We start from the raw sequence: 12,901 nt of genomic DNA, 5'->3' as shown, positions 1-12,901 counted from the left end.
CCTGAATGGCATTATTCTGTTCTTATTTGACTCTGAGCATTGGCTATATATGAAGCACATATATAATTCTGTGTAATTTATGTATACAGTATTTACAGATTTGCTTTCAAGAATATATTTCTAGGGCTGGCAAGAGGGTTTCGTGAAGGAGCTTACCATCTAAGCTTGGTGCCCTGGGTGTGATCCGAAGAACCTACTTAAAGCTGGAAGAAGAGAGCAAATCTCACGGCGTTTCCTCCAAGCTGTGTGCACGCACTGTGACACAGCATGCTCCACTGCCGACATCAGAGACACACAGTACTATATATTTTTGAAGAATACACTCTCTTTTTGCTGGAGTTCAGATGCGCTTTGCCAACTGGTCTTACTGAGTCTCTGGGCAGGAGTGAGGAAGCTCCTTTTCCTGGGCCCAGGAAGTATTTTTCCAGCCATTGGAGAGGTTTTTAGCCAAAGGGAGCTTGTCATTTCCTGCCAAGGGAATCATGTCGGCGAACTCGGCCCCTTGGGCCCCTTCGGTAGTGACTCTTGGCCTGGCTGATGAGTCACTGCAGCAAAGGTACCCTGGGGACTTACCCTTTGAACCCATCTGACAGAAACGATAGCAAATAGAAAATGCTTCCTTTCTGGGTGCAAGATATGGACCCTAAAGGACAATATTGACCTGCCGACTGCGCAAACGCTGGGCTCAGCCATCTCAGGTGCCAGTTTGAGACTCCCCTAACCATTTGATGGCTCAGGTAGACTTTATAGGGCTTAGGAGATCTCGGGGACAGCCAAGCCCCTCTCCAATGCAGCACATGGGAGGGAGGGAGGATAGCTCATGCAAGGAGAAATGAAACCAGCTTCCCTGGCCCTGCTTCCCAAGCCTGGAGAGCCTTCATCAGATCTCTGAGCCCATGCTGGACGCGTCCTAGATAGACCCCCTGCCTCTTCTGGAGCGTGGGAGGCCTGTGGCTGATCAAATATAGAAGCTGCTCACTGGGCACTAGACAAACAATTCCCCATTTTTATAGGCGGTTCTGACCTAGACGGAAGGCCATGGCCTCGGAGGCTTTGCCACTAATCCCGCTGGATATTTCTCATACCTCTCTCATGCCTCATCCGGTGTCGTTCCTTGCTGGAATGAATAGGTTCTGTTTCTCCCTGCCTTGTTACAAGTTTCTCTGCCTGGGTGAGGCTTTAGGAAACTTCAGGACACGTCCTGCTTTTGAAAGGGGCTGGAGCCGCCGAGAGCAAGCTCTGCCGTGGAATGGCAGGAGAAGGGAGAGTTAGGTGGCCAAAACCTGGGTTTGATTTTCAAACCAAACCAACCAACCAACCAACCAACCAACTACAAAACAAAACAAAACAAAACCAAAATAATAAAAAAAAATGGCAGAATAGTTGAGTGTCCACTCTAACTGCCAAGAATGAGGGAAATTACAGGTGTCCCTCCCCCTCACGATGTTCTGAGGGTCCGAGTAGGCCTCTTTCTCTAGAGTCTTCTAGAAAGACCTTCCTTTGGTGGTGGTGGTGGTGGTGGTGGTGGTGGTGGTGGTGGTGGTGGTGGTGGTGGTGGTGGTGGTGAATGCAGGGTTTGTGTGTTGAAGGGGGGCTAGGCAATGAAGTGAAGGACTTAGAGGGAGGACGACAAATAGCTGGGTCAGGAGGGAGCAATCCATCCCTCCCCTCCCTCCGGCTGCACGGCCAGGTGGGGAGGACATAGGCCCTTCTGGGTGTTTGCCTACAGACTTGCTAATTACACACCAAAAGGCAATAGTGCTTTGCTAATAATGAGGGACTGTGCCAGTGTTATCAGCTGCAAACGTACTGCCAGGAGCAGTAATTAAAAGTAAACAGCTCTGGAGGTGGGCATGGAGCTCCAGATCCCGCCTGATTGCTTAGAACTTCTAAGATGACTCTCAGGGAAAGCCACAGCCTGATCACTTGTGGGCCACCTTTCCTCAAAGGAACCACTGTCTCACACGAAGATGGTGTGATGCGCACAGCTCGCCCTGCTTCTAAAAAAGCCCTGAGTGCCGGGGTGAGAAGCAAACAAAGCCACTGGGAGCTGATTGCCAGTGCTCTCTTCCAGCCCTGAAGAGGGAAGGCTGCCCAGAGTGGGGGCTGGGGGTGGGTATAACGATTTCTGCCTGGCCTCTGAATTAGGGGACAGCTAAAAGCTAAAGCACAAGCCCTCTTCTAAGAGGGGTTAGAATTTCATCAAGTCTGGTCACATGAGAATTTCTGGCACCGTGTGATGGCAGGCTGGACACAAGCCGGCCAGAATTGAGCGAGTGGATCGTATTGGCTTCAGAGGAGGGGAAAAGTCACAGACCGGCCTGAGAGAAGGAGCTGGCGACTCACTCCCTTGGCTGCTGGCTGTACACAGGAGCAGCAGAGCCTGGGACTGGGACTCCACCATCCAGTGCCCCCTTCCTTTTAACTTTGATGAAGGTGTGTGGTGTCTGGGACTGAAGACAGGATGCCTAAGGAATGCAGTGCCTTCCACGCCCTCTCTGCAGCCCTGTGCTGTTTCTATCAGCGCAAGTCTTTCTTTGGAGTCAAGGTAGGTGTGGCTTGGAGATGGGATGTGCGCATCTCTAAGCCTTTTGGGGCTCCCAAAGACACTGGCTTTCTAGGGGGCACTAGAGGAAGTTTGCATTTTATAAATCCCATTTGGTCTGAGGGCTCTTCCAGTGGAATCAGGCCGGCTGCAGAGAAGAGGGCTCCTTTTCTGTTTGGGACAAAACTCTGTTGTTTGTGACACTTTCAGGCTCCCTGAGATGATATTGCATGCTGAAGTCACCAAATATGACAAAGCCGTTTTTCCTTCTTTCTCTTTGTCTCTCTGTCTCTTTCCCCATGTTCAGAGTGAGTTCGAGGTGGCTGAGTCCCCTGGCTCTGTTTAACCTCAGAGTCCATTATATGCTAGCCATTATATATAATGGACAGAAACCACAAAATCTCTTCTTTAGAATTGCAGCAAGCTTCCAAAACATTTCAGGGATCAGAAATGTGTTTCTCTCTACCGCTTGCACTTTAACCTTTGGGACAAGACATCAGTGCCAATGGCTTTTGCATAACAATGTCAATAGACTATGTGGGTGACCTGACTTGTTTAAACCAAGCTCTGCATTCTGTGCCGCCTGCCCACGATGTACTAACAATTAGTATGAACACAGGCTTTCACCAATCTGGAGATCTGTCAGCCTTGGGAAGACCCCCACCAGCTCCGGAATAACTGCAGACCTCAGTTATTCCAGGGAAATTGGAGAGTCAAAGCTCTTCAGGAATCCCACCCTGAAGCCGAGATGCCTCTTCCCAGGGGACTGAGAAGCCACAGTGGGGCTATGACACTCTGTTTCCTTCTTGCTACACAAAAGCTAAACCTTGGGAAAGTGACCTATTACAGGGAGAAAGACCCAACCGTAGAAACACACACAGTGGATGAGATGTGAGTAGATTTCCTCTGGCTCTGCTGCCTGGTTTCAGTGTTCGGAGTTACCTCTCAGCTACCCTGCAAATTGATTTCCGTGCCGCTCTGCCCAGAGCTTTTGAGGAGAGCACCGAGGTGCGGGTTGAACATGGTCCTCCTTGACTTACTGCGGAGCTCTGTGTTACCCCAGAGCCCAGCGGGTGCTGTGGTTTTCGACCTAAATATGGACTGTTCTGGAATGGGGTAGATGATGTCATGCCATTAACAGTATTTTTGAGTTGACAAAGATAGACTGGGAAGGTCCCAAAGGACTTCATACACTTCGGGGATTGGCAGTAAGTTCTCCCTCAAATAGAAATCCATCCGTGAGCCAATTGCTGTTAATTCAGGATGAACTTAGCATTTGGTATAAAAGAAATCAACGCATGGATGTCTGGGTCCCAGTGAGCTGTTTGGATGTTCCCAAAGTGTACCCAGAAGGGACCACAGAGTGGGCTAAGTTGGTCCATCTGTCCTACCTCCCCACCATAGGCAATCAGTGGACACTTCTTAGTAGAAATGGCGTCCCTTCTGTCCAGGTTTCCCACCCCACCCAGTTATGCTGAAGCTCTTTATAACAGGAAGAAAGGCTCTGACCTGTTCACACACTTTCCAGTCCCTTCCTATGGCTCCCAGATGGACCCTCCAGATGAGTTTTCCTGTTTTGTTTTGCTTAGCTGGTTACCTAGGGAGGAAATCTGCTTGTACGTCCTTCTTTGTGGTACCAGTGTTACCCCAACGATAACACAGACTCCTTTTATTGACCTTCACTTTAATTAGGGGGTTCAAGTCATGCTGCTCATAATTAGCTTCTGTTGCAATTAGAATTTCAAAATTAAATTGGGATTGATTGCTTTGATAACAAGGCGGAAATGCTGTTCCAGTTTGACCATGTATGCTGTTTCCCTTGGTGTGAATTTCTCATACCCAAAATAACACTGCGGTAGCCATGGTAACTTTCCATTTGGTCTAATCCATATCATCTCAGGAGAAAGCAGAGGGTTATTAATAGTGTTGGTTGTATGGGAAGAAAACTAAAAATATGAAGGTTCCTTGGTTGCATAGGAGACCAATCACACAATTGCACTCTGGGAATATCTTACTTGCAGAGGTCTCACTGAATTTAGCATGTAGTTAGGAGCCTCATGGATTTGTATACGGAGACTCTGGGAAGGAATGATATGGGAGGTCAAAGCAGAGAGAATGATCAGCGTTGAACATACATTGCTGGTCCCCATTAAGAGATGTTCCAGCCACACTCAGTATCACAACTCTAACATCCCAAAGCAGTTCATAGTAGGTGCCCATTTCAGAAGAGACAGGGACTCTTCAGCCTGCATTTTAAAAAAGCCTTTTGCTGAAGCAAAAGGATCCAGTGGAGGAAATCTGGTACCAAAGAGATTCCAGATCATTGAGATCAAAAAGGCACACTCCAAATTTAAAAGTCCTTGAATTTTGGAGCCCCACCCATGCCCATTCAATTGAGGTGTAATTCCCAAGTTCAAAAGATTCGCCACAAGAATGCTAGATGATAATGTCATTTGGTTACATCTGCAATGGTCTTTCCAACGTCTTAATGATTCATGGGTTGCTTCCTCAGAGTAAGTTCTACAAACGGGGCAGAGTGTGATAGTTTACGTTTTCCATAGAGTAGAGGCTGAGCCTCAGAAGCAACCTCAACTGCAATCAATCTGTCGGCCACCAGGAAGGGAAGCCAGATGTTCTAAGCATGTACCTAATATTCTTTCTACAAAGCCATATTAGGAGACTTGGAGTCTGAACCAGGATTCTTTCATGTACATTAATACTTCATTTTACATTGTAGTTGGGAAAGATTTCAAGGGGGTGGTGTTGGGTGCATGGGATGTGTGTGTGTGTTTAGAGGAGATAATTCTTTTTTTTTTAAAAAAAGATATTTTTAGTGACTCAGGATTTAGGTGGATGAAGAAGAGGATGGGATGGGGAAGGCGTTCCAGTCTGGGAGAGTAGACTTCCTTCCTAGCTCAAAGTATAAAAGATGTTAGCAGAAGCCAGGCTTAGTCAGAGCAGAATGCTCACACAGAGAGAGGCTCAGTTCATAACAGGGCAGGAAACGGCCATGAGCATGAGCAGCTCCAGCTCTGAGCTGCTCTGCTAGGAGTTCAGTGCTCGCACATCTCCGCACTGGCTTTTTATCCTGCTTGCGTCCTTAGTTCAGCTAAGCAGTAATTGATCGTGGTACCTTTGTGTGTCTTGCCTTTGCCAGCTGCTCCGGCCCTGGTAGTTAGGACCCAGTCCTTACTCGGAGGAAGGTTTCAATCCGTTTGGACTGCTGTGCTGCAGTGCTGGTCAGGTGTATCTTGACCAGCTGAAAGGAAGCCTCTTTTGCCAGTGATTTGGTAAAAGATGCCTTGGCTCTCCGCGAAGGAGCAGGCCTGGTATAGTCTGAGCAGTGGAGCACTTCCTCGGGAGACAGGCTTAGCTTAGAAGAGTTAGTAGAGGGTATCCTGAGAGGAAATGACATTCTGGGTAGAGGAAGGGGTAGCCACAAAAACCTAGACATGACAGCCAGGTATGGGCAGGGAGCCAGGCAGCAGCAAATAGCACACTACGTCCCTTAGGAAGCTGCAGAAGGACTTTGGTTAAGAGAGGATGAACGAAGCGGAAGCCGGGCGTGGTGGCGCACGCTTTTGATCCCAGCACTCGGGAGGCAGAGGCAGGCGGATTTCTGAGTTCGAGGCCAGCCTGGTCTACAAAGTGAGTTCCAGGACAGCCAGGGCTATACAGAGAAACCCTGTCATGAAAATCCAAAAGAGAAAAAAAAGAAAAACCATTTCTAAAAAAAACAAAAACAAACAAACAAACAAAAAACCAAAAAACAAACAAACAAAAAACCCCATGAATGACCTGATTTTGGAGGCTGGTAGTGGGTTCCCATTACTTCTGGTCCTTCTGTCTCTGATTATTGATATGTGTGTGTCTGTGTCTGTGTGTCTGTCTCTGTGTGTGTGTATGAAAGGGAGGGAGAGGAAGGGGGAGGGGAAAGGATGGAGGAGGGGGAAGAAAGAGCTGAAATTCCTCATCAGACAAGCATCTCATCCCTAGGGAAGGGCGGTGTGATTGTATTGGAGAAATCTGAGAGAGAGAAACTTCCATACATGTATTGAAATGCTGCCTGACCCAAACGGCACAAACAAAAAGGTGGGATACAGAAAGTATGTGGATAAATGGAGCAGAAAGGCTTGATTCAGTCCCTCCCATGAGCTGCCACACTTAGGAAGACTCACAAGTAGATTCTTCCATGCTAGGATTGAGCTGTCTCTGCAGTCATTAAGGGCTACCATATAGCAAAAAGATCTTGAACTGTGTTAGGGTGTTTTATTTGGATTGACATTCTTTTGTCTCCGCCCCAACCCCCAAGGGGGGGTGGGGGAGGAGATTTAGAGCTTGTTGAATCCACCCTGTGTCAGGTCTTTGGCACTTGGTTTCATTAGAAACTGCCTTTCTCCTGTGAAGAGTGTGGTGGAGGGAAGGTCCCACCCATGTTCCCTGTACCTGCTCCTTTGGCCTATGTTATAAGTGACAAATCCTGGCAATGGCAGTGGCCCAGTTGCCTTTGTATGGGTGCAGACACACTGTCAGCAAAAGGTGGGAAAAGCCATATGGAAGAATCTTTCCAAGAGACTCAGCCCCTCCTCCTGGTGGGGGTTAGTTGCTCATTCATTGCCTCCAGGCCCTAAACTAAAAAGCCCAGCATAGCTTCTTTGTGAAAAGAGCCCTTTAAGTGCATTCCATTGGCATCTGAGAGCTGTGGGGATCTGGCTTCAATATCAGGACGTGGCTGACAGAGACTGTATCCCTGAGCTCCCTGACCAACTTCACAGCTTAGAGTCCAGCCAAAGACTTCTTTTGTTGGAGAAACCAAAAGGGGATCAGGGGCAGGGTTGGGACTCTCAGAAACTGCCTGTAGATTCAGCACTTGCTGGATTGCAAAGTTGGTGTGTGTGTGTGTGTGTGTGTGTGTGTGTATGCGTGTATGCATTCAGGGAAAGAACGTCAGCCTAGAACTTTTAGCAGAAGTTCTAAGAACTAAGACTCAGGTTAGAACAGTGGACAGGCTTCTCTGCCATGGCTTGGGTGGGTTAGAGGTCACCAGGACAGGCATGGCAGAGCCTTGGGCCCTGCCACTAGGGTTAAAGACATGGCTGAGGATGACCCAGTACCTTTTAGCTAAAAGGAAAGAAATGTGTCATAGGGTTGGATGCCACAGTGGCATCTCAGTCATCAACTGTCATAGCCCCAGGAGCTATTGTTCCTCTCTGGCTCTGGTCACAAGAATGTGCCGACTTACTGTCTAGCTCATGAAACCTTTAATCAGTATGTTAATTTTTGTGACTAAGAATTTCTTTTCTGGTTTCTACTACAGTTACGTGTATTTTATAATGATGGTTACACGTAAAGGAATGACTATTCCGGATCCTGGCTTCTCTTTAAGGGACTGGAGGAGCCATCTGCAAGCTCCTACCCTGAGCTCATGGGTCCCTTCCAGCCCCACATACCCATTGCATCGAGACCTAGAGTGCACTGGGGACAAGGAGGGTAGGAGTCTCACCTAGAAGGAGCATCTCTATGGACACTGGGACATGGCTACACCGCCATTTCTCTCTGTACCTATGGTAGATGTGAAGAAAGGAAGAGAGAAGGAGGATACCCCAACACAGCTTATTGTGACATCCTAGAGGCCTTTAATGCTAGCCCCAGCCAGAGACCTTCCCAGAAGAGATAATTGTAGGAGCACACACGAGAGGCAGAAAAATGTCAGTCTAAAACATTGAGTGAAAAGGAGGAGATCAGATCGGGGAGGGTGGAGAAAAGTTGGGGGGATGGTGGAGCACGCAGGCTTGTATGCTGGGAAGCTGAAGGACACACATACCCCTGAGCAGCTGGGATGAGGAGTCGGATGAAGGTTTGAAGGTGGTCACAGTGCGTGGGGCCCCTCCTGCCTTCCATCAGTTCTGTGTCCTTGGCTCAGTTCACACTGATGCTACCCACATCAAAATATGGTTTCTTTCGTGGAAGTAGCCGTCAACCACCCTGCAAGATGTTGCCTGCCTCCCTTCCATCACACTGTCCCCTCAAATTCCAGCTCTTCCCACGCCTCACTTCATTCCTGCCGCTTGTGAGGATGAAGTCCCCTGTTCCTGACGCAGGGCTGCCCTGTCACCTATGCTCCTATCCCGTGTTTCCTCCTCTCCCTAGGAGATCATACTGCCTCCTCTACTGTCTCCTAGCTTAGAAATAAGCTCTGATCTTCTCTATTCTAAAAACTATCATTACCTCCACACAGAAGCCACCCGGCCCTCTTTTACCAATGGCCTGTATGTGATCAAATCCAGGGGTTTCTCTCTAACTGATCTGATTGGAACTCCCTGCAGCACTTGACAGTGACAGTTATTTCTTCCCGCAGCTCTTCTCTGCCAACCTCCAGGAGCCGGAGCCCTCCTTGATCTGGGCCCTTCTTAGCCAGTCTCACAATGTCCACTTGGGTTTCTTTCTGGTTTGCCTCTTAAAAACCAGCGTCCCCAGCTCTCTTCTCATGCTGTCTTCCATTTCTGAGGTGGGAGCTGAGATGGGCTCTTATAATACATGGAGGCTCCCCATGTTGTATTATTATCTAGTCAGCCCATCTCCACAGTGCCCCATGGCCCAGTGAAGAACCCTATTTAGATGTCACAGCAGAACCCCAGCCTCTCTGCCTTCTTCCACAAACCTGTTAGCCTCACTCTTGTGTTTCAACCCTGGGTGACTCACGCATCCTTTCAGGATACTTATACCTCTTTCCTTATTCACTTTCTACATGCAATCACCCACTAAGGTTTCACCACCTAAACATAGCTCTTGTTGGTTTCTTCCCTTCTGTTTCCGCTGCCACTGTGTTAATTCAGGCCTCGTTATCTCCTGCCAGACTCCCTCAGTGGCTTTCCAACTGGTCTCCTAAGCCTTCACAGAACGTTGACATTTCTAGAGGAGGTGGTGCATTCCCACATTGGGATAAATCTAAGTGCTAGATTCTACAGGGTCCCATCTTGTTTGGCTCAAAAAAAAAAAAAAAATCTCTGCAGCTTCAACATATTCCTGGTTTTGGTGAGGTGGGAATTCTGACTGCCCAATACACAGTCCCCCCTCCAGATTGTGAGCAGGTCTATTCTGAGGATGCAGGAGCTGATGTAAATGGACACCTAGAAACAAGGGGAAGAGAAAATCTGGAAGGGTTTCTGGGGAGTTAAGTCAAGAATATTTGACCTGTCATCTTGTGATGTACCAGCCCCAGGAACTCTCAGGAGCTTCCAGCTGCTCTCACGGTTCCCTAAGTGTTTTGGATAGGCTAAGCATTTCCAGTTGTAGTCTTTATAGCTACTTTGGATGACTTTCATTCTAGATGTCAGACAACCTTCACTAATTACGTCTGAGCAAAGCATGGAACACAAGCATGCTTCCTCTCGTGATACACAACTACTCTCATGAGCACTTAGCGCCCCGGCATGTTGTGGGGCTCCATGTGATCTTAGCTGCATTATATTACCTGTCTTGTCCACTCGAACAGCACAAATCCCATTTCTCTGTTTCTTTTCACAACATCTAGTGCAGTGTTTATGTCTTTAAAATGCTTCATTAAACAAGGGTTGTGGGTGTCAAGTGGCCGGAGCTCCCCTGGGAGACACACACCTTTAAGTGATCAGTGAAAGTAGTGGAGTTGCCATTGGGCCTAGACCCATCTTGTGAGTAATAATTTGGTTTTCCTGAAAGCCTACTATGTGCTCAGCACGGACATAGTGTGTCCTATCCCAGAGCAGGGTTCATCATAGTGCTATTTTGGAGAAAGAGTTTGAAAGTCATTCATTCCATATCCGATAATAGAAGACCATCGGAGTCATTCATTCCATATCCGATAATAGAAGACCATCGGAACCCCCCCCCCTTCCTCTTTCTGCGTTGGCTCAGTTTTGCTTCTAATTACATCTAATCACCTCTATCACAATGGTGATACTTTTCACTGATTCATCAAACACTCCATTCAAGGTGAATCAAGAAAAGGATGGTGTTAGAATTAAATTGATTTTGATTTTCTGACATTCCTTATTGAAGGACAAATAGGACATCTATTTTGGTTAAAAGCCTATGTTCCAAATCATTTATAATTTACATTAAGATGTTGAATCAATGAGGTTGAATTACCACTGATCAAAAGTTCTGGCTTAGATCTTCTGCTCCGGGTTCTGGTCACCTGGATCCTTGTGTCACGCTGTCCACCCCAACCCAGCACTTTTTTGTTCCTCTGTAGATCTTTACTGGGAACTGCTATTTCTAATGCAAATCTCTCTGATTAGTGATTGATGTCTCACTTTTACTGTCTCTTTCATCATATGCACCAACCCTGTATGAGGGAGAGGTTATTATGGAAGTCTCTAGAGGGCATGGTGAAAGAGGCCAAAATGATTTAGAGTTGGTTTGTAGGCCGAACTGGTACTCAGTTTTTATCTCAAGCCCATTTTGTCATCGGTCCGTCATATGATTAAGTGACCTCTGACCATAAATGTGACGCTGGATCTCTCAGTGGGAGTCAGAATGCAGGGCTGCCTCACAGGGAGATTCGGGTGTCCACTCCACTTCAGGCTGCTCCTGGAATCACCATCTAAATTTAATGTATGTAGAAGGTCCACCCTGCTGACTGGAGCAGGGCACTATGTTTCAGCCTATTGAAAAATCTAGTTATTTATTGGTTAATAGAGAAAGGTGAGACACCACCACCTCGGACCCTAGCTCTCCGTAGCCCATAATACTTCGTCAAAAGTAAGCCACACAATTGGTCCACCTTTAGGGACCAAAGTGGAAGGAGATCTTAGAGCCGATGAATTCAGTTTTTCCCAGTGCATGGAAGAAATAAGCCGTGCTTGTCTCTTTTGGGTTTAGTGCATTTTCTAAAGCTTAGCTGCCCCAGTCTTCAGTCTGAAATCAGTCTCCTTCAGTTTGAAAAGAAAAAGGGGGGCAAGGAAGAGCTTTTCAGTCCCTTGGTGTTTCATCAAAATAAAATGAGCAGCTAGAGCAATAGCTTCCTGATCCGGCAGGGTGGGAACGCAGAGAGGAGACCTTGCCCAGAGGATGGATGTGAATGAAAGGCAGAGGCAGTCTGGCATCAAAGGGAGCCGTGGGCTCCGATCAGAGGGACTCTAATGTAATTAGTTTGGATGTAGGATTAAGTTCCTGCTTGCAGGGTGCTCTACTTCAAAATGCCAATCCGAAAAAATTGCAATTAAATTAGTCCCTTTCGTCCACACACGGGAGCGGAATTTTAATGGGTGATTCTCAGAAGCTCTGACAAGCAGAGAAGAGCTCCGGAGAGCGTCTCTTTCCTAATTCCTATTCATGGCGTCTGAGCCTCTTTTGATAAGAGTTTGATAAGTTTGGGTAATGAATAAAATGAAATCTCTTGGACTTGGGGCTCTCTGGGGTTTTGATGGTTTTCCTGTCTGCGAGAACATCTGATGGCCCTCGTAATCACCGTGCGTCTGAGAAAGGGAAAGTCGAGTACAGGAGGAAAGCGAAGCATCTTAATTTAGCTGAAAACTGCAAATCAGTTTTTAATGGCACTGGAGTGGGAATCTGCTCTGTGGGATGATGGATTGCATCGTCTGAATTACCACACGGGGAATGGGAAGAGCCTGTCTCTGCAGGATTTGTCCAAGATGAGATTTTTGGGGATTCAGAAGAGAGAGAGTGATGCCAAGGTGCTTCAATGTTAGCAGCACATTAACGAAAGTGAGTTGCTAAAACGAGTCTTTTCCATACTGATCCCTTTCTCAGAGAGACCAGAAACCAATCTCATAAAACAGAGACTCCGGGGGGCGTCTGCAGTACCGTTGACCATTTTTCAAATGCCTCGTCTCCTCAAAGAGGCAGTGACCACTTCCAGGCATGCGTCTCTCTCAAATCTAGGTAGGAAGACAGCAGGACTAGCAGGCACACTCTGGGGCCTGGGTTTGGATGAAGGCAGAGGGCTGAAGACTACCAAACTGTTTTAAAGTGACCTGTTTGCTTCTGTACAGTTGTAGCCTGCAGGGTGGCGTGCATGAAGCTGCTTATGGAGGCTGAATTACAGAGCTATAAAGGGAGCATCCGAAGGAGAGGCGCAAAAGTAGGGGACCTAAGTAAGGCGGGGGTGACCAGCACTTGGAGTGTGACAGGGCCACCGGGACATGCTCATAGAGTGTCCTGGGTAAGCTATAATAGGCACCCTTTCCTTAAGGCCCTCCAAAGCTATCTTCCAGGCAACAGTTGCTGTTAATAGACAAATCTGCCCTGGCTGTAGGACCAGTACCTGCTTCAACACACTGGCACTGTACTGTCCGCATTTTGAACCATAAGCCAAGCTTATGTGCCCACCGGGCTAAAGGAGGTGGGATGCTT

General features: G+C 47.5%; 1 protein-coding gene across 2 annotated transcripts in view; it reads left to right on the top strand.

Moving 5' to 3' along the window:
• The window catches only part of Bcar3 (BCAR3 adaptor protein, NSP family member), a 111,196-nt gene that overhangs the window by 62,117 nt on the left and 36,178 nt on the right, over positions 1-12,901 (top strand). Inside the window, exon 1 of one of the 2 annotated variants that reach the window (XM_021157547.3) lies at positions 1,821-2,548. The exons of the other annotated variant lie outside the window; for it this stretch is intronic. Within the exon in view, the coding sequence (XP_021013206.1) occupies positions 2,465-2,548 (84 nt within the window). The 5' untranslated portion in view covers positions 1,821-2,464. Of the gene's footprint in view, positions 1-1,820; positions 2,549-12,901 lie in introns of those variants that run through there. 2 annotated transcript variants of the gene reach the window in all.

The sequence above is a fragment of the Mus caroli genome, unplaced genomic scaffold (assembly GCF_978045245.1).
Source record: "Mus caroli unplaced genomic scaffold, Mus_caroli_1 scaffold_3, whole genome shotgun sequence".
Classification (NCBI taxonomy): domain Eukaryota; kingdom Metazoa; phylum Chordata; class Mammalia; order Rodentia; family Muridae; genus Mus; species Mus caroli.
The sequence above is the reverse complement of the archived record's forward strand: the minus strand, read 5'-3'. Positions and strand labels throughout refer to the sequence as shown.